Source organism: Amblyomma maculatum, chromosome 4 (assembly GCF_055883805.1).
Source record: "Amblyomma maculatum isolate TAMU_Amacu chromosome 4, ASM5588380v1, whole genome shotgun sequence".
Taxonomy (NCBI): Eukaryota; Metazoa; Arthropoda; class Arachnida; order Ixodida; family Ixodidae; genus Amblyomma; species Amblyomma maculatum.
In genome coordinates, this window is record NC_139347.1 from 64,371,365 (window position 1) to 64,392,380 (window position 21,016).

Here is a 21,016-nt window from a genome sequence, read left to right on the forward strand (position 1 = left end):
GCTGCATTTCGATGAGAGCCCATTTCTCTAGCCTCTGCTTCTTGTTCTTCAGCCGTCCTAAATTTATGGGCCTAATCCCTAAAATTTGCTTATCTGAGGATAGGAAAAAGATATAACCCATTTCGGTAGGCGGTTATTTACTGATGCGCTTTAAGTTAATTGTCGCGAAATATAGAAGGTTCAGCCATGGAGCTGAACGAGCACTAAAGTGGACGACTCGTCCGCAGGAAATAGAACTCGGAAATAGAACATCCACATTCAGTTCTCGTAGTGCAGATATTGTCGAATACATTTTCTTTCTCGAGCTTCTTCAAGCATCCGCTGCCAAATATAAAAGTCATACGCGGACAGTTCCTGCCAAATTGCTGAAATGCGGATTCTTTGAGCCATGTACACCTCGCCAAAGTAACATGTCAACACAGGGTAGCTCGGCTTTGATTCCTTAATGCAAGCTGCGGTAACACAAAAATAACACAGTTGACTCTTCGATGTTTCTGGTATAACTAAGTTACACGCTCTCTCATCTAACCGCTACTGCTTACTACGATCTAATATTTCGCAGCCATCGTGGGCTTCTCCAACGGCCCGACCTGAAAGAAAATGCCTAACTGCGGCATCCGGGATGTTCGCTGTGAATGAGAACGAACCTTGTCCCAAGAGTCTTCACCAAACATAAGGAAGCTGACAAAAATTGGTAACAGGCTGATAATAAATTGTGAAAATGATTGTGCTGGTGAGGACAGCCCGTGAGCTACAGCGCATTTCCTTATCACTTAGAGGCGGACGACGTTCCTCAATGTTTTCAGACTGGGGTTGTCTGGTCACGATTAAAACTGACCATCCGGTTCCACAAAATATTACGATAGAAAAAAAAAAAAAAGCTGGCCTATATTCGAATGTAAACCTTGTATAACAATGGCTCTAACTCCATTAACTAGCTGTGATCCAGAATGCTTTTTTACCATGTTAACGTTTACATATCGATGATTTGTCTGGCAATGTCTATACCCCTTCTTTCTTGGGTGTAAAGCGCCAAAGACATATATAACTTTTTAACCTAAAATATCCCCAATATTTACACCATAACTCCCTTGTTTTTTAAAGTGTGAATAAATGTCGCTGTGTCTTTTTTTCATGGTCTATACCAGCTTGTTACTACTGAATACATTGGTTGATTAGATTTTGTAGATAACGTTTGCTGTCGATGAAAATTACAACCTGAAATAAAATAACCTAATACTATGCTCAACTTTAGTTTCACAAGTAAAATGGCGTACTCAACATGCATTTATCCCGTGTGATGGAAGTGCGAATATTTTGCCAAGTTCTTTTACGCTAAGCATTTAACACTTTCACGAGTAAAGTTAACGGCGTAAACTTGGCTGCATCCTTACATTAAACGCTTGCGTTGCCCGGTCATTTAAAGTATTCAGGTGAGCTTAGTGCAAAACGAAGATCTTGGCAAAGAAGTGAACTCTTCCTCTGATGTAGCAACCGGAGCTGCTTGTTCTTTTCTCTCGCAGTATCCTATTCGCTGTGAATGGTAGGGCGGTACAACAAAAGCTTGGCTTAGTCCCTCCAGTCGACGTGATATGTATCAAGTGTCTTTTTTGCTCTCGTTCAGATATGACAGCCAGCTCGTGGTCAGGAAGGACCTTGTTAGCATTGGAGGCAAAGCTTTCCTTTCCCCATTTCTATTATTTTGTAAAAATCATTTATATTGCTCTTATATACTCTCCATACATTACGTTTGAATGAGCTCACCTCACGTTGTCAAGAGTACGTGTAACTTTATTCATTTCTGAGGTTGGTCTTCTCAGAGTACGAACACGTGACTTAACGAGGAAATCAATCTAGTTTCTGGGAAACTACGCGAATTGGTTTTTAATTAGCGTGTGCAAATACAATTTTTAATACTGGTCGAATACATGAAGGCAGAGATTCTAAACTACCAAGTCGAATCATGACGCATCGCCCATTCTTCAAGTTATGGATATAAACATTATACACCTCACCACAGCTAGAAATTTCAGGGCCTCAGTCAAGGGCACTGGCACTCTCCTTCCGTCGCAGACCAATCAGCCACCATACTGCGCTAGGATTTAAAGTCCTTGAAAAAAACCTATGGAGTAACTATACCAACTTCATGCAAGTTATTTAGAATCTACTCAAAAAAGTTTAATCGCATTTGGTTTGTTTTGTATAACTTGGGACATGCAGTATGCCATTTGCTCAGCCATTTGAATACGCAAATATTCCGCATCCTGTTCTAAAATGTCGATCATTCGCCGCCCCCCCCCCCCCCCCCCGGCCCTCTTGCCTCCAAAGTGCATTGCTTCCTACCTCTATTAACGGTGCCCTTGACTTTCGAATAGGTTGAGGCAGTTACTTATGTCAGCATTGTACATATATTTATTTCACTTGCGGCTATTCCAGCGCCATCAGCTGCCGAATGAACAGACCTATTTCTGCAATTATGACCACAATACGGTGCGTGAGCCAACGAAATGCGGATAAAATGTGTTGCAGTCTTACATATGCTTATAATTTGCTATAATTTGCTTCAACCAAGCAGAGGGAACTTTTTTATATCAGGTAGTATGTTTCATGCCACATAAAGCTCTATTGAGAAAAAAATGAAGAAGCGGGATGAAATTTTTTAGTTTTATTTTTTTCATTCCTTGTGCGTTATTCCTCCTGCGTCACATGCTGACCATCTCGATTCAACAGGCTTTCCTTGATCAGGATGCCAAAGCATGAAGTCAATTTATGAAAAAAAAAAAAAAAAAAACTTGGCGTCAGCCGCAGTAATTATTTCTCAAATAGCAGCAACTTGTAAAACCGTTAGAAGCGTTGGGGAAACGCAATGAACACTCCTGCATTGCTATAGTTATAGAAATAATAAATAAAGTAACATGAATGATGGTGTGCTATAGATCAGCCCGAGAAATCAGAAAGAGCAACTCTCCTTCCGGAACACGTATGGAACGACAGTAAAAGCTTTGTAAAAAAGGATGCCGAGTACATAACGTATGCAACGAGCGGTAACCATTATTTATTTATTCAGTAGTCACTCCGACCACACTTTTCTCTTGCTTACAAAATAATCAAAGCAAATAACAGATGAGCGCTTTCTGGGAGAAGAATAGAACAGAAAAACGTTTCCTTGCGGAAGGTACAGCGACAGTTTATACTTTTGCTTTGATGATTGCTCTTGTGTCTTTGTTTTATTTTTATATATTTTTTTTTTGCATTGCACAACCAGTTTTGTTGTCGTCGATGACCTTCCAGTCTCCTTTCTTGGCGTCTGTGTTTTTTTTTTTTTCGCTTATTCCTCGTTCTCCTTCTTAGATCCGAGGGCCCATTCTGGCTTCTTTTCCTAAAAGAAAAAAAGGAAAATAAGGTAAGACACCAACCACTCCAGCCGTTGAAAACATTGGCTTCCTTGCTTTGCAGTGAGACTAAGTGAAACGTCTCCAACTGCTTAAAGATCAGATCTTCTCGGCAATATTACAAGAGTACTTTAGATCTGGTATACGAGGCAGGCTGTTTCGGTAAAATAAGAGCAGAGCTGGATTTAGCACCTCATTAGCAAGCCACGCATGACATTCGCATTGATTAGCATTCATCAGTGCCTGGAAAAGCAGAAGCTTCTGGCTTTTTTATTATGCCAGAGATTTTTCGCTGTCAAAAAGCAGAGAAAATGCTTTGCATCAGCGAAGCCTGAGTTGGTTAATAAATGGTCGTTCTCGTTAATTTGCGAAGCTTAAATTCAAGGTCAATGCAAAATTTCTGTCATCTTTGATTGTTAAGAAAACAAGAGCACCAAATAAACACTGTGCTGTAGATGGATGCAATACAAAGCATGTTATGCCACGTTTCTCAAGATTTTCACGAATATAAATTAAGAGCTTTGTAATCAAAATGGAGTAAGCAGCTGCAGTGCAAGACAGCTAAGCAAAGCTTTGTATAAAGTGCCGTCTCGATTCTTTTTCTTTTTTTTTCTTTCAACTGGCTGACGTTTAGGTGCAATTGATTAAGCAGTTCCAAGTGTATGTGCATAAGCAGATTGTGTTTTGTTTCGAAGCAGTAGCCATCCTGCGGTTATTCTTAGATTGCAGAAGGAACAAAATTACACGATTATGTGTACTTTATTTTCAACCACTTAAGTTAAGTAGTCGGACAAAGCGCTTAACATAACCCTGTGTTTATGATTTTCTGCTATGGTTAGTTTATAAAAAGAAATCGATATTATAAAAACGCTAATAATGACGGTGCTGACCTGAGACAATAAGAAAAGTCAAAACTCAGCAATTATTTATTTTTAATAATTTTCTTTGTATTTACGGCGCTTTGGGTAATAGCTTGAAATACTCAACTGTCTCACCTATTTTGATGTGTCTGAAGACGAGGTCAAGGAAATGTTCCCGCTCCGATGGAGGGAGTACTTTGAGGGTCATGGATTTTATTAAATTTATAAAAGGAGCTCCTATTCATGTTGGTTAATCTCGAAAGAACAAGATAAAATTGTTATATTTTGTCTGTGTATTTCACAGCATCCTTTTTTCGTAATACAACTGTGCAAATTGTAATCAAACTGTAGCAAAAATTGCGCTTTCCTGAAAATGCAATGGCTAAATTAGCCAAAACAACTTGTTTCAAAATGCCTTTGCAGGGCATATTTTAAAAATTGTTCATGCCACTGCAAATTCACGAAATCACCGAGAAAAACCAACGAGAATATGCGACGGGACTTTAGCATCAGGTTTGGCAACTATAAGATTAGTTGTGTGAGAGTGTCGGCAAATGGAAGGTGTTATCAAGCACAAAGGAGCTGTCATAGCAAGGCAAGAAAAAGTGCCAGCTGTGACGGATAAAAACAGTCCCGTGTATTTAGCCAGGACGGAAAAATTGTGCGCAGTCAATGCACACATGGAGAAGAATGCGAGGCCACACGCTCGAAAAGAAAAAAGAAAAAAAAGAGCACCTGTTCTCCAACGGCCGATGCATCTTTAAAACATCGATTGCTCACAAAAAATTGCAAAATAGTGGCAAGAAAAGTAAAGCTTTAAAGCTCTGGAATAGGAAACACTGTCCCTTCAAAAATTGCTGTATTGTCGTCGCAAGGCTGTTGCCTGATGCGACGCACATCAAAGAAATCGAATGTGGAAAAAGGGCGAGGGGTTTATATTTGTGAGGATTCAAGCTAGGTATGAAGGAATAAGAGTGATAATACTTATTAACTATATGTTTATGCTAGATTACTTAATAGGGGGAATATCTGACATCAGCCTCAATCTCGACGCGGGCTGACCGCTCAAATGCAAATTAAGTATAACTAACTTTCCTTTCAGTCCATAATCTGTATACTGAGTTGTGGTTTATAACTATAATTAGAGAATTATAACGGAACTAAAGCAAGTTTCAGTATTTTCTGACCGGTCTTCAACAAATTCATAGTTTGCCAATTTTGCGTTTCCCGCTGTCGATTCATTTAGCAGTGAAACGTGGCATCGACGTTAAGGCTGCGTACATTCTTCTTCGCGATTCGTAGCCATTGTCAGGAATGATTACCGCTCTGTACCTAGACTTCAAAACCTAGCTGAGCTGAAACATTTGTTCAGGTTATGCGGCCAATCCGCGAAGAGCATCGAGTTGTGTTAAAATAATATAATGGGGGAAACGATGTTTATATTTAACTACAGAGTAAGAAAGGGGGACAGTGTTCAAATTACAGAACCTCTATTTCGCTGCCCATTCTGGCACGTCCTTCTTGACCTGGGGACAAAAAGACAACAACTTGCACTGTAGTCACGGCACAACAACAGAGTGTACAACGAAACATTTCCGAGTGGTAAAACGTTTATCCGCCCGCAAGACATTGTTGCTGAATATAAATAACATTAATATGCTGCTAACTTTGGATGTTGCTATTTCTTTGCTATTTCCTTGCTATTTCCTTTTTATTATTATTATATTTGTGCACATTGCTGCAGAATCACCTAATTACTATATTTTAACATTCTGACAATGGTTTTTACGGTGTGATATATGTCAATTTAGACTAAAAATATACCTGACTAGCAGACTGCAAGCATAGCTCTCTGAGGTTATTGGGAATTCGATATCGCAATTATTAAGGTGTAGAAAAGATGTCGACAGGCCTGAATTATGCAACTTTTCTCAGGCTGACTTTTTGATAATGTTTTGAAAAATCTCTAACTTGTCTTTGGCAAGTTTATAAATTATAGCAAGCTTCAGATATATAGCAGGGAACAATATGATAACTTTTTGTTCTTATTGTTGAACATAAACCAGGTTTATTTGATGTTGGTGGTGTTTCTTCGTCTATTAGTAACAGCGAATCTAACTCCAGTGGCTAGCCTTAGCTGAAATGGCATTCTTTTTCTGATACAATTTAAAACTCTACTAATGCATGTGCTTATTCATCTCACATTTAAAGCCAATACTTAATAGGGAGCTTTGGGGCTCCACTTTTCTTGAAAGAAAAATGTGTCACAAATTCCCGAGTTTGGTTAATTCTCAACATGAAGCTCAATAACCGCTCGGCACTGTAGCAGAACCGAGTTGGCCTGAAGTTACTGCAACATAATTTAACACGTCATGCTTCTTTACTTTTGTACACTTTGTTCATGTCTGCAATCATTGTCGCTCATCACGTAGATGCGCGCCTAACCTACGTTGCTATCGTGAAAAAGACAGCGGACGACCTCCGTCGGCAAATCCTAGAACAAATCACGAATTTGTTTTATGTTTTTCCTTACCGCCTGCTTCTCCTCGTCCAGCTTGAAGGCTTCCTTCTTGACTGCCTTGAGGTTGGACCTGAAATCAACCTCCGAGGTACTCTTGACAACCATCTTGAGCTTGTCGAACCTGATGAAAGAAAGAACCAGTGATGTTCGATGGAGACATCATTGTTTCTCAACTTCGTCTGCATGAGCACGAAGGCCCGGCGACAAAACTTCTCGGTCCTGCGGCTCCATTATTATTGTCTATTTGCTCTATATTTATTAGTTTCAGTGCCAATTTTGCACAATTCGTTTCTTCGTGCTATTAAGATGATGTAGTGTTTTCTCGAGAGTGTTAACCACTATGCTTCCCACATGAGGCCGAAAAACATCCACAAGGATGATAAAACTTTCAGCCACTATAATACCGTCAACAAAAGTATATATGCAAAAGTTACATACAGTTACAGTTACACACTAGCAAGCAGCCATTCTGTTTATGAATGGACGAGGCAGCGCATCTGCGATGTGAAGATCAAAATAGATCATATATACAAAAAATTCAGGCAGCAATTCACATAGTCGCTCCCCTCCACTTTATATAATTGGCAATGCCCTTGAGGCACTGAATTACTTATGGCACCTGACCACCTGTAAAATAAAAAGCAACCTATAGCGTAACAAGTAAAGCTTTTTGCTGTGTCTTGATGAGTAATATGATAAGTGAAGGGCGGAAACTTACTTCGAAACCTTCTTGAGGGCGGGCTTCACGCTGAAGCAAATAAAAAAGCATTATTTTAAAAAAGGGTTTTGTTGTTTGTTTGTTTTTTTTTGTTAAAATGGCTGCTATAGTCACTGGTATCATGAACAGAAAAAATGTCTTCGACGATACTCACAATTTGCCGCGAAGATCGTTGACTTGAATGGTCAGCTCGTTGATCTGAAAGTATTTGATCATAGTAAGTAAATTATCTTCCCGACGGAAGAAACGAACAAGCGTGCTTGTTTCTGCATTCTGAGCCCGTGCTTTTTTACCTTTCTTCCCCACCTTACGTAAATTATAGCAAAAGGGATTCGTGCTAAATAACACTACATCAGGGCCAACCTCCGAATTCGGCTTAGAATTCTCTAGGTTTTACCGTGTACATGTTACTCAAAATTTCCTATGTTTAGATGCCTCCATTACCTACAATCTTTTGAACGTGTTCTTTGTTACCTGTAAAGATACAGTTTTATTTATGTTATGATTACTCAATATAGAAACAAGGTGATCTCAATATTTACGTTTAAGTCTTAAAATTCTCCTTGATTCTTCTTTGAAAGTTCGCTTCTATCAGATCGAAGGCTGTCGAGATGGTTTATTTTGTAGCTCAGGTTCCGAACATTAATCAACCTCTGTCAGATTAAAGAGATAGTTCCTGTCTCGACTTACCCGTTTAAACAGAGTTCATTTTTTAATAAGTGTAAAAGAAGTAGTCTTAAGCTGGTTACTTCGGCTGCTCACTTAATATAAGTCCTTGTCATATACGTGGGTGTTATGAGCTCGCCACTAGAGGAAAATTTTCTTTTGCTACAAGACAGCACTGCGTGTAAGGCTGCAAAATGTTTACACATACACCACAGAACTTGGTTCAAGCTTAGCGTACAGTCTAAATTTAAGTTCCTTATTTTGTTGCGGAATTTGCACTAAACATAACGAGTCGCAAAATTCATATACAACTGCTCACGGCACTTCTTCATGCAAGCATTAGAACCTTCACTGTAAGTAAGGTGGCATCTTATAGACTTACTTTCCTTAAAATCATGCTATATATACAGGTTCAATGAGGCGAAAAAAAAAAAGAATTTCGACATTCCTTTGTTTTTAACTTCCATGTTTTGAAACCGTAACAAGTGCCCATAAGCTCAAAACTTAACGAGTACCCAAAACTTTCTGCGCATTATCGGTCAGTTATTTGTACGCTGTTACATCGGAAGGTTCTGGTTACATGCGAATGTCTCTTATTTACAGCGTAGGTTCAAATGCGAAAGCGAAGCATGCAATGAAATCCAAAGTGTTCATAGTGTGAAAGGGACACGACGTTTGTCGAGGACGGTTTTGTTTCTCATGGCGATGGGAGAGACTGGCAGTCTCTGGTCACTGACCTCGTAGTCTTTCTGCCTGACCAAGTACTCAGTGTCGTACTTTTCACCTTCCAGCTTGACCAATCGAGCGTAGTAGTCTCTGCAGATGGCCTGTAGTGCAGCTGTTGTACGGGCGAAGTCGTGAGAGTAGCAGAAGCATAAAAAAGTATCCTGTTAGTAGGTGGAGCAAATATCCGCTATAGCTTTTCTGCGCTTCTTGCTGTCCCAGTTATCAATTTAGTTTTGGCACTTTTAAATATACACTATGCAGCTTTCTCTTTCTTTAAGCAGCTTCACATTTTAAGGCATTTTTCACTTTGGTGCCTTCGTGAGCACCGCAAACAAAAGTGTTTCTTTAATGAGTTTAAATGGCAAGAAACGCAGGGAAGCTATTCAGGAGTAGATGACGAGGTAGTATAGGTAAACAAAGCAGAATGCAATGCCAACAGCGTGTTATCAAACACCACCGTAATACTCCGCTAAGAGACGTTGAACTTTATTTAGTGTGTCGTTAGGCATGCATAAGGCAGTTTTGCGCAATCATTGTCAGAAGCACAGCCAATTCTGCGACAGCGAAACGTTCCAGCGTTGAGTATAACGGTGGGCTTGCTCGTACAAAAAATTATTACAGTTCACAGAACTGCTGGTTAAGAGGCACAGTTTGTACTTATGACCAGCCGCTGTAGTTAGACCTGAAGATACCTGAAAAAAAAAGTAAGGTTAATAGCTCGCGCAGCTAACAAAAAAAAAAGCAAGCTTAGCCACCGCTTAGCAGTTTTTGCAAAATATATGTTGCTGACGCGCCAAACACTCGAAATTCGCGCTGTCAGAAAGCTTTTCAACAAGTGAGTCAGTTGCAAAACGAGCGCGTAAGCGGCGTGTTCCATAATAAAGAGTGAGAGAAGCATCATACCAATTACTGTTGCTCCGGGTAAGTATTCCGGGTTTGCACAATAGAAGTAGGCGCTGCGCAGCGCATCCTTGTTATGCGATTAACACATCACACATTTCAATCAAAAAAATAAGTAAATAAATATAAAATGTCAGACTGCAAGCTACACCATGTCATCTGAAAAGTTTGCAGTGACTGGCGTCGGTTAGAGCAGCAATTCTTCGTTCGCTTTTCACACAGTTAATGCTTAGCAGTTTAGAATGTATGCTTCGGTGAAAGCATTTTATGTTTGAATCGGTGCTATCTGGACAAACTACCTTGTCGGTGTCACACTTCTCCAGTCAGTAATCCATACGTCGCTTTAATATGTATACGACACTCGCAATTACCAGCATTCAAGCATTATGCATAATTTACTAACGTTAATTTGTCACGTCAGCCTACTTGTGAAAATTAGAATCATTGCCAGCATTTCATATCACTTTTTATTCACTGAATTTTATCATTAAAATTTAAAAATACTTTGCGAAACGCTCACTCTACGAGTTTCAGTCACACATCTGTTCGTGTATAGCTGATAACCTGATTCTCGCTGGGTATCTAATAAGGACTTTAGTAACTCTTGATGGGGGGTTGGGTTCGGTGAATGTTGTTGTGTAGACGGGCGCAGGCGACGCTGCCGTAGCGGAGATGCGAATCGGTCGCCAGCTTCAAATGATGGGCGTACCACGAAGTCCTTCTGCCTGACTTCATACTCCAGGTCGTACTTGGCGTCCTCTAGTTGCGATATCCGGGCGTGGTACTGCTTGAGGATTCCCTGAAGAGTAGCTGCTCCAAGAAACGCGACACGTGAAAGAGCGATTAATGAGGACAAGAACAGCAGAGTGTTGAGAAGTTTCACCCCATTGTGAGTTTCGATGGGTATTGACGTCAAGGTTTGTGAAGCTTGAGTTTGAGGCCTTTGAGACGTTTCTCCTCTGGGCAAAATGTTTCACATTCGCCATAAAATAATTATTTATCTTCAGATAACTCCTCAGAAGGCATTCGTTTTTGGGCCCTAAATCTCTAGATAAAATTCTAACAAAGTAAATCTACACCCTTGCGATAGTGCGCCTGCGAGGAGAAAATATTGAGTTTAGTATGAAGCTCCCGAAGTTGGTTTTGTTTAGTACAATCGAAAATTGGTCCCTGTAAACTGTTATTTTCTTTTTTATGTTTGACTTAATGAGTTTGTAATCCAAACTAGTCCTTTGTAAACCAATATAAGATACTAAAAAGACCATACCGATTTCTATTCTAGACTACCTAATATCCACTTCCCATAAGTGTTGTGCTTTTTGTTTTCCTCGAGCAAACGCCTTTGAGCATCCGTAAAATTACATTAAACACGACACTTGCTTGGCGGACGCTGAGAACAAGTACTGGCTTTTTCTTCAAATGTTGACGCTAGTCCAGCAATAACGAGCCCTCATTTATCCCCAAAACGTTTAAAATTTTCAAGCAAGTTAGCCTAAACCCGTTATATCGTCACCAATAAAGGCGCGTTGCCACCATTTTAAATTGATAATTTGTGTAAAGTAGCCTTTTAGACCCCATCGTAAAATTGGTGAAAGTACTATGTTTTAGCTGCCAAATAGACAGCTGATTACGATACCTGTATTATATTTCTTGTTTGTTTAGGTCCTTTCTAGCTTACAAGGACTCCATTATAAGTAAAAGGCATATCATTAATTTCTTCTCAAGTGTCTCATTAAATACGCCAACTACGCATCAACGTGCCAAGCAACGTTCAAGAGCTTCTTCCATTAAAGTTTTCAGCGTACCCTAACCAACACTTCAAGTAACTTGCGCTAGCATGCTGCTCTTTACTCCCTCTCATAAGTTACAGATCTAATCTACGGGTAAGATGGGCAACACACCTTCGTTGGCGCCATCCAGGGACTTGGGCTGCCCAATGCGCTCCGCAATGATCTTCCTGCGCTGCTCTGCTTTGCGCTCTTGTTCCTTCTTCAGTTCCTCAGCGGCCTTCTTTCTTAGAAGATTCTGTGGATGAACGTGTTCACAAAACAAGCACTGTGTATTCGCCTGCCACTTAAAAGAAAAACATAATCATCTTTTTTTTTAATAACCTTCACTGACTACCCTAACATGTTTTATTTATCTGCAATGTTCGTCCTTTATTTTTGTTTACAGTGCGGCCTTTTTTTTTTTTTTTTTGTCTGTAGCAAAAGGTGCAATATTTAACACCCTATTATTGGGATTGCCAAGTTAATTCAAAGTGGAAGTGTGCGAGATTGATCTCTCTTTCCAATAAGTTACTTGTAATCCTCGCAGTAAAACGACAAAAAGAAATAGGAACCGTAGCGCTGCAGTGCCCACTTGTCCTTATAAAGTCTAGCTTACGTGCTGCACCGTATTTGTAATAGTTTGGTAGCACGAAAGTGTTTTGAAGGGCAGAATATTTCAAACAAGATCACGACGGCAACAAAAATACGGCACATGCAAGGCTTCATTCATCAAGAAAATATATGAGCCTTAATATAAATTTTTGGTTGGAACTTATTTTTCCTAACGGAACGGTCGAAATATCAGCGTTAGTCAGACTGCGCGTCAGCTCGACTCAAGCATGGGGTCCCCTCCTTCGAAACATCGTTCTCCCTAAAGCCACCGATTCATTGGCTTTCTATTTAGCACTCCTGCAAGTGGCTTTGACTCAAAGTTTCTGCTACTCTTTCCTGGACACAAGATGCCGTCTGTCCCTCTCCGAAGATAACGGTCACTTACCCTGAGTTTCTTCTTGCGCTCGGGAGTCATGAAGCCACGCTTTCCTCCGGCCTTCTTCGCCTTTGCGGCCTCCTCCAGGCGTTTGCGCACCTCGGCCTTTTTCCTCTCCTTCTCCTCCATCTTTCTCCTCTCCTCCTACGGGCATCGAGAGACAGTCAGACTCACAGCTCAAAACGTGCCAAACTCCTGGCCGAACCATGCAAAGCTGGCTCTTATACTGATTCATATATGTTGAATTAAATAGACATTTAAATAACTGATGAAAGCAGCTGTTCATGAAATTCTAGCCCACAATGTTTGGCGCCTCTACATGGTTGGGCTAGTTTGAAGCTAGATTTAAATTGCATTAAACAAATGCAGAAGCGAGGTCAATTTTCGGCAGTTTAGTGTAGACCAATGTGTTGACAAATGTGGCTGCGGGTGGTTTTGCCAAGCTATAAACTAAATGGGGCAGGCGTCTGTACATGCTTTACAGCAGAATGTCTTGTCGAACGTATCAAATATCAACTATATGACACTGTCGTTCTTCTCCTCAGGCAGGTACAGAAATAACTTCTAGGGCATTAAGCAAAACTCCTAAGCGATCTAAATCTCTCTGTGAAAATGCATAATGTAAAAACCGCTGTTTTGAACACATTGCAAGACATTGTGCAATACCAGTCTGGAAAGCTGATAAAAGCTCTCTTCAAGCTTAAGAGGGCGATACGAAAAGACATTTAATAATAAAAAAAGCAGCGAAGCAGCAAACAAAAGAGCAACGAAAACGTAAAGAGAACCTGCCGAGTTGAAAAGTAAGAATTTGTGACTAACAAGGCGTTTACCTTTTAATTGAGCAGGAAATACAATGGACAAAACTTGCATGCATATGACTGAAATTGTTCGCGAAAAAAAGCAGCGTAGCAGCATGCAGACAAGGTTCACCTTGACTGGCGAAGGGTTAGCAAAGAGCAGCGAATGCAGAGCCTAGTCTTGCAGCAGCATTCCGGCTTCTCCGTGATGCTTGCTCCCACTGGCTTCACCAAAGTGCAGCATGTTAAACAATATGGTGTGTGCATCAACACTGCGTTCATTTTTCAATGCTCTAGGCATATCGGAAGCACAATAACAATTTAATTGCTCTAAATCCACATTCATCACCTGTGACTGCCTGAATGATTGCAGTTAAAACACTGTGATTTTATTTCACCTTTCTGTATTTAACCTTCGTTTCACGCTGTAAGATTAGTTTCATAAAAGCTCATGTGTTTTTGTTTTTTTTTGTATTTTGTTGTAAACTATTCCTCCCTGTATAAAAAGAAAGATGCGCAACTGAAAATGAGCTCTGCTCAAATGCGTTAACGTTATACTGACGCTAGCAAGGGTACCCTCATTTAGCATTTTAATTGATAAATTGCTTGCCGACGATCTGTAATATACAGCACGACATAACGTCATGACTATTTCGAACACAAACTCTAGATTATTAATCCCGTATTTTGTTCTCTTTAGGTATACGACCGCTAGATGGGAAGGCCTATAATGGCATTATCAATTATGGTGCTTAGACCTAGAGACATTATTAATAATTGAGTTTTTGAGTGGCATTACAAAACAAGTGCGAAGTAATGCTCAGCCAGCCAGGGCACAACGTACTTCCTTGAGTCGCCTGTGGGCGTCCTCGGCGTCCCTCCTCCTGCGCTCGGCGTCGGTCTGACACATGGAACATAAAGGGATTAGTCACACAAACACTGCGGCCGGGCCGGACTCAGCGCTGAACCTACTGCGCTGCGCCAGCCCGACTCCTGTACTCGGCCGGCAGTTACACAGTGCCAGGCCGGAGAGGTTATTCACATCACAACTAGGATATCTACTTGACACATAGGAACTACAAACGAGGGAGGAGCACAAAAAGTAAGGAGGGGTTCTTTGAAGAGGTGGGGAATGGGGACAACAGAGGATAACTCGTCGAGTCATTCGAACTGCGATAACAGCCTGAAGAAACAACGTGCAATATGTATATATTGTCTGTAAATCACAGTGGTAATGACGAGATCTTAGCTCTAGCGTCGAAGCTATCTATACGGACAGGGAGAAAAAAAAACGCAAATCACCGGTAAGAACTTGTAACTCCGATGTAAGAAAAGTGATCTCATGAAAGTTAATGCAAAGTTGTTAACATTTTTATTTTACCTGCTTCTCTAAAATCAATTCAGTCATTTTTTACGGTTGCGCTGTAGCAATTGTGGCGGCATTTTCTCTTGAGAGGTTTCGAATATCTTTTCAGCTTCCTTATCTATGCTAGCCACATAATGTGCGCGGAAGTAGGGGTTCTCTTAGTAGTCACACATATTTTTCTCGACTACTCAGGACGCCTTGAATGTTTAACATTTGTTTTTGTTTGTTTTTTTTCCCTAAAGCGCATTTACAGTAATACAGAGCTTCAGCTTTCATCCGCTTATCCTAAACAGTCACATCATCCATTTACTTGAATACTTGTGCTTCTAATATCCATTTGGTCCATATGGACATATTTACCAAAGCATCCTTTTAAGAACAAAAAAAAGAAAAACCTTCATAAACGTTAACGCTTTTTTTTTTTCGTCAGTTTGATGCAACTGGAGTGACAATTTTCAACAAAATTATTTTTAATGCAGATAGCACAATGTAAAGAGCTCATACATCTACGCCGCTAAAAATGCCTTCTCAAAAAATAAGACATAAGCTAGCATAACTCAGATGAGCGCGCAAAATTAAAGCTATATGAGATAGTACGTTGGGAAGTTTTTAAAAGGGAAAAAGTCGAATCCCTCCTGCTCCATTCTTCTGCTCTAATAGTAATAAAGACAGCATATCCTAACCGCGGCTTAAAACTTGCCTAATTCAAGCGATTAATATAAAGTTCGCAGACTTCATGAGCACACAGGGACTTCGGACATAGGGTCACAATCTGCAGACCATGGCAACACTGGGCACTAGTCACAGAAATGTACAAGTATAGGACAAGCAAAATGGAAGGAACTTACGTGGAGGCGACCTTGGGGATCGACAGGTTCTCAAAAATATTCATGCACTTACTCTTATGCAGCGGGTTGGCGTTTCTTTTAAACTGAAAAAGAAAAAAGTAATTGTGAGACATTTGTTTAGGCAGACCCATTCTGCGTCTTCATCAATGCACACGTAAATCGCTTCTCTAGTCAATATCTCATTTCGATACCTTTGCGTGTTTATATCCTTAATAGTGAGGATGCGTTGTTCTAGTGTAGGTAATCTACTGGTAATCATGGAGGAAGTTAGGACGAACAGACCTGAGAATAGCACGAGCCGAAGTTATTTGACAAGTACAAAGAATCCTAGAGAATATTGCACATCATTTGCTCCGACGCAGACTGATGATCGATTCTGTACGTGGCCAAATACATATTTAATAAAACGCTACTTAGTTGTCCTTCATTCTCTCCGTTTTAGATCTTAAATTTATTTCTCTGTAACCTGGGCTCACCCTCCACCTCATTTGTGTTCCAACAGAAAGGTACAAAGCTGGAGAATCTACTATGAAATGACGCGAGAACGCAGGACGATATGAATTGCTTCTTACCTCTTACAAGCGCTCTCGAGGTGTTCTTCGCCGGTTCTTCCTCCTATAGTTGAGTGCCCCTCACATTTGGTTTTGCGCCATCTCTTACCTTTCACCGTAGCTTAGGTTAATAGTTATCTAATTTGCATTCAGTGTCCTTTCTTTCTGCACGGCCACAATCGAAGCTTCGCACGTTTCATTTGATTTTTCTTGTGACAATGCACGTTAAGCGTCGTTCAAACTATGAATGCAAAGATTCTCTTTACGTTTTCGTCTCGAGCAGCTTCTGCTCATCGATATAGTTTACTGCAGTGGTAAAAACATGACGCAAAATCAAATGGAAGCGCGCACAAACGGAACAACAAAAGCGATGTCGATCAGTAACTTGAAATATTATCGACATCTATAGATAAACTGCACCAATACGTCTCCGCGATGCAGCACTTAACTGCAGAGGAATGACATGAAATAATCGAAAAATCTGAATGCGTTTTGTTGCGCACATACTCTTGTTTTACCGTCAGAATATATTCCAGAATTAATCTCGAGTTCTGCAAACGGCACAACATATGACCTCCTTTCTTTCTTTCTTTTGCTGCTATATTACAGCGATTACAATTTCTGCGTTTAGGACAAAAGTTGTTTTTTTCTCTCTTTACTACTGCTTTAAATGCACCTATTGAAATCCCGTAGAATGTCCACAGTTTTATCACAGTTTTGAAAGAACGCACATATATCTACAACGCGAAAGACAAGTCCCAACGTTGACATCAAAATTCGAACCTGAATTCCGGGCGTAAAACGAACTGTCAATTGGAAGTTAACCATTCGTAGCATCTGTGTGATAGAGAGTAGCGCAGAAAATCTTAGCTACAACACTCACCTTACGTCTCCCATGTTGCTAGCTTTGTTTGCTTAGTGGTCTTGGGTAGTTCTGAAATAAAGTGAAGTACTTAAACGTTATTTCGCCATAGCATAAAGTGTCCACATGCAAAAACGTAAAGAAATACCGCTATGAAGACATGCTATTTCAGCCACTATGTAAATAGTAAGTTTGTTGTCGACACAGAGAATTGTGCACACTAGTTAAATTAAATGAACTTTATGCCTGAAATTACGGTAATCAACATAAAGTTACTTTCGTGCACATTTTCACACTTTTCTGGTCAAAAAGCAATAATTTTCTTAGGATCTTACAGTATGAAAATATATAACTGCATCTAATTTGGCCCGATTCTCTTCATTCCACTCACAAACATAGTTTAATCATGTGGGCTTCAAAAGGACAAAACAACGCTCTTTAAGTCAGGCTCCGAGGTCTCTTTCAAATTGTCCATGTATCACAAATTCCACGTCCAAAGCTATCGTTATTATTTCTAGTTTAATTGTGAAGTCCCCAAATAATGCACTGACAATTATAGCTGCAGTCACTGCTGCATCTTACAACATTCAGAAAAGGATCTGTTCGTTCCAAGACATCTCTCCTTCATCTCATTTTCGTATTACTAATTCTATTTCCCCTCCCCCCCCCCCCTTTTTTTTTTTTTGTTGTTGCTGTGAACACTGATAAGCGTCCATTCCTGTTCCTTATAGATATTGGTTTGTAAATTTTTTACTAAACAGTCGCCGCTATTGCTATCTTCTGAACGGAGTTCATAGATTGAATCTGAACCCTTTCTGGCCTCTGCTTCACGCTCTCGCAGTCCCCACGCCCTAAAATAATGTGGATCATATATTTTTTCCTCTTTCTAGCTCACACTACCCTCGGTTCAATGCTATCTCTATTGTCTACGCTTCATTACGTTTTTTTATTCTTGAATTTTTTGCGAATTTTCATTTGCTTACATCTTCAAGTTGAAAGACGTGCTAGTCCGGAGCCCGGCCCAACTGTTGGCCCGTCTAAAAATAAGCCCGTGGCGAGGGCCGACGAACGGCTGCTCCCGCAGCACCCACCACCGCAGCCGCACTAAATATGGTGCCAGTGCTCCGAGGCGGCACACGGACGGAGAGCATCCTGCGCTCGCCCTCAGAAGAACATCGAGCTCCATACAGGACTGCCGCACTCTACGCGACTCCTGCCCTGTTGCGTCAGATATGTCAGCGTTGCGGAAACACGCGCTGGTCGTGTCGGTTGAGTGGTTAGCCAAGATTTGCTGTTCCTTCGTTTGTTTCTTTTATTGCAGTACGGCGCGCCAAAAATGTTCTGCTTGTATTGTATTCTGTCCCAGAGCCCAAGGTCGTAGCACCAGTAGTAGCGTGCGGCTTTCAATGGTGCTGAAACTAAATTCAGAAGCCGCCAAACCCTAGATTATACAACACCCTAGGACAGGAATTAAGTCGCTGTCAGTGCATACCAAGTCGCTGTCAGTGCATACCGGGAGTGGATTCCCAGTGTAACGCGAGAGGTAAAAAGAGGTTGATTCGCTCTTTTGGGGTATTCAGCAAGAAAGAATAAGACAGCTATTGAGTGAGTCATAAGCTAGAAATTTATTGTCGTCCACCGGGAATATCCAAAGCTTTGCATCCCCTCACGTTCGGAAAATAACCAATACAGCAATGAAGAATTGAAGTGGTTGCTTCAGCCACTCGCTCTTTGCAGATGGTCGATGCACAGGTATCCTTACTTACGCCAAGTAACCATTTCCTAGAAGGTTGGTTTATCCGGTGTTCTCTTGAATGTGGGGCATCTGAGGAGCTGTATCGGCTCAGAAAAGTTGCTATTCGTCATTCCTATAGAACTGAAGACGTTTCATGGGACTGCAGAGAAATAATCTAACAGCTTCTTGCATTGCTTCATTATTTGTGATAATGTTGTATTTGTCAGAAACGTTATGCGACAGCAACAAACAAAATGAAGAAGCAAACGAAGGCACAGTGTTTTGCTTTGTAGTTGTCTCGGCCATGAGCAACCAAAGGTGGAAATGGGATACTTCTGACGATCAACCATCCGGGCAGGCATTCTGAATTGTAGCCACGGTTATTGTAGCACAGATGAAAAATGCATGGACTGCATTCTAGAAATGGATGGAAGTACGAAGTACTACAAGGAAGACCTCTATTACTTTTAGAGTCAATTGTCAGAGGCCCAAGCGCAATGCCTCGACATTTCGGTGCTCACTGCAAAAGTACATTCGCTCATACCCTGGAAAAGTAGATTCTCTCTAAAAGGTTTAACTGGTCAAGAGGAACTGATACAATATAGGCAAACAACAATGAAGTCACAGTATGCTTTTGGGCTGACAGCACTCTGGATTACTTGGGATGTGCCAAATGTAGTTATACGTCTTTAAAATCTAGTGGCAGCTTACAAGAATTGCATAAAATAATGGCTTCTCTCATTGCGCGCGTTGTGTGGAAAGGAAACCACGCTATTTAACAGAGCCATAACGTACAACTATGTTCATTACGCGGCAAAAGACGCTGTAATATAAACGAATACAGGTATATACACCTACAAAGATTATTTCCAAAACCGCAAACTGAAAAGCTATGGAACCATTGACGGTAACTAAATAGTTCTGAAGACTATTTTACCAGGTTGTACAAGTCCTACACGTGTGCGCGCTATTTGCACTTCATTCTAAAAACGCGCTTGTTAAACACACCCTTGATAATACAAGCGTTCTCCTCCGAGGTTAACGTGTTAGCCTCGACAAAGGAGCTTTTTCATCACTCAATTTTATTTCTGTTCTGAACAATAGCAATGGTTCTTTCGCATGTAATGATGAAATTGTCATCTCGATCCATAGATTCGTGATTACAATTTTCAAGGTCAATGCCATCATGCGCATGGCCTCCCTGAGACATCGATATTAATGTATATATAATGCGGTTCCCAGCATTTAGACAACCGGAGGGAGATTCACACTTTTGTTAATGAACAACTGTTTAAGCATTCGAAAGAAGCCGGTAAATGTAAAACACAAATAACCATTGTGTTTAAGCTGAGGTACCAAAGCAATATTGGTTGCGTACAGGCGGAAACTTGTTGAGAGCCTCACGGTTAAAGAAAAAGTGTTTGTCCAATTATTCCGCGAAATTTCTGGGTTCCCAACGCATGAAACGTGAAGTTAATCTTAAGAAATATATTGTTCAGCAACATGAAGACCATAATAACGGCATAAAAGTATCTACAAATATGTTGGGCTGAAATATGCTGTTCTTGTCATAACATTATCGCTAGTTGCGGGGAAACTATCTTAACGAATGCAGAGGCGCACTACAGGGTACACCGAAATGCACGCAATCGCAAATCAGCTGTCCAGCTTTAATAGTGTATAGTAACGACAAAGGCTGTCCTGAAGGTTTTTAAAAACGGTACAATTCGAAATTTTCTTTAATTCCCTCACGTGGTGGCAACAAGCTCTACATCAGCTGATCGCAAGGAACGACCGCCTAAAGTACATGAGCCACCGATTCCGTGCAGTAAGGCACCGAACGTAACTAGAACGAAATGTAAGATATTACAGGACTGTGCCGGAAAACACCCCTAGCACACTTTAAGATCGATGCCCAGGGAAAGCTTCCGAACTCTGTGTTGCTCACCTGGTGTTGAGGGAGCCTGGAGATGCGGCGCGAAGGATCTCCTCGGATGCGGCGCAACCCTGGGACTACGGAGACGGAGATGTTGGCCGCAAGCCCCTCAGGTCTCGACACCGACTCCGCCGGAAGTCGGGAAACGCAACACCCCAGGGAGAGGGAGGCGTTTGTGGCCGGAGGAGGGAAAGCGCGGTGCGTGATCTTTCCATCCAAGTGCAAGGCACTGACTGTGACGTCGGACAGGCGCCGGAAGTGACGTCGCACAAGACGCGAGCGGAGGTGGGCGTCCCCTCCTTGGCGAGCGCCCCGTTTCAGTGCTCGTCGCGCCGGACTCTTCGAGCTCGCTTTTTCGTTTAACGCTTCCTGGCACCGTGC

At 41.1% G+C, this 21,016-nt stretch overlaps 1 protein-coding gene across 4 annotated transcripts; it reads right to left on the reverse strand.

Annotated features, from left to right (window-relative positions):
* Positions 1–3,031: 3,031 nt before the first annotated feature.
* Positions 3,032–20,806, reverse strand: wupA (troponin wings up A). 4 transcript variants are annotated; one of them, XM_084601747.1, is made up of 10 exons: positions 20,648–20,806; positions 16,991–17,036; positions 14,182–14,238; positions 12,550–12,684; positions 11,685–11,808; positions 8,895–8,995; positions 7,646–7,689; positions 7,492–7,521; positions 6,786–6,894; positions 3,032–3,379 (listed from the first exon to the last, which is right to left on the reverse strand). In XM_084601747.1, the coding sequence occupies exons 2-10, from the start codon at positions 16,997–16,999 to the stop codon at positions 3,329–3,331; spliced, it is 660 nt and encodes a 219-aa protein (XP_084457873.1). In that variant the 5' UTR covers positions 17,000–17,036; positions 20,648–20,806; the 3' UTR covers positions 3,032–3,328. The 4 variants fall into 4 exon arrangements, with proteins under 4 accessions (XP_084457873.1, XP_084457871.1, XP_084457874.1 ...); XM_084601745.1 differs by lacking the exon at positions 8,895–8,995 and adding an exon at positions 10,493–10,593 and having other exon boundaries at positions 20,648–20,804; XM_084601748.1 differs by lacking the exons at positions 8,895–8,995; positions 14,182–14,238 and adding an exon at positions 10,493–10,593 and having other exon boundaries at positions 20,648–20,805.
* Between the last annotated feature and the right edge of the window lie 210 nt (positions 20,807–21,016).

Excerpts from the sequence above, each read along its gene's own strand:
- wupA (XM_084601747.1), bottom strand. Across the intron at positions 12,685-14,181 it reads CCCACAGGCGACTCAAGGAA|GAGGAGAGGAGAAAGATGGA; the intron begins GTACGTTGTGCC and ends CGATGCCCGTAG. Across the intron at positions 8,996-11,684 it reads CCTGGATGGCGCCAACGAAG|CTGCACTACAGGCCATCTGC; the intron begins GTGTGTTGCCCA and ends CCCGTACAACAG.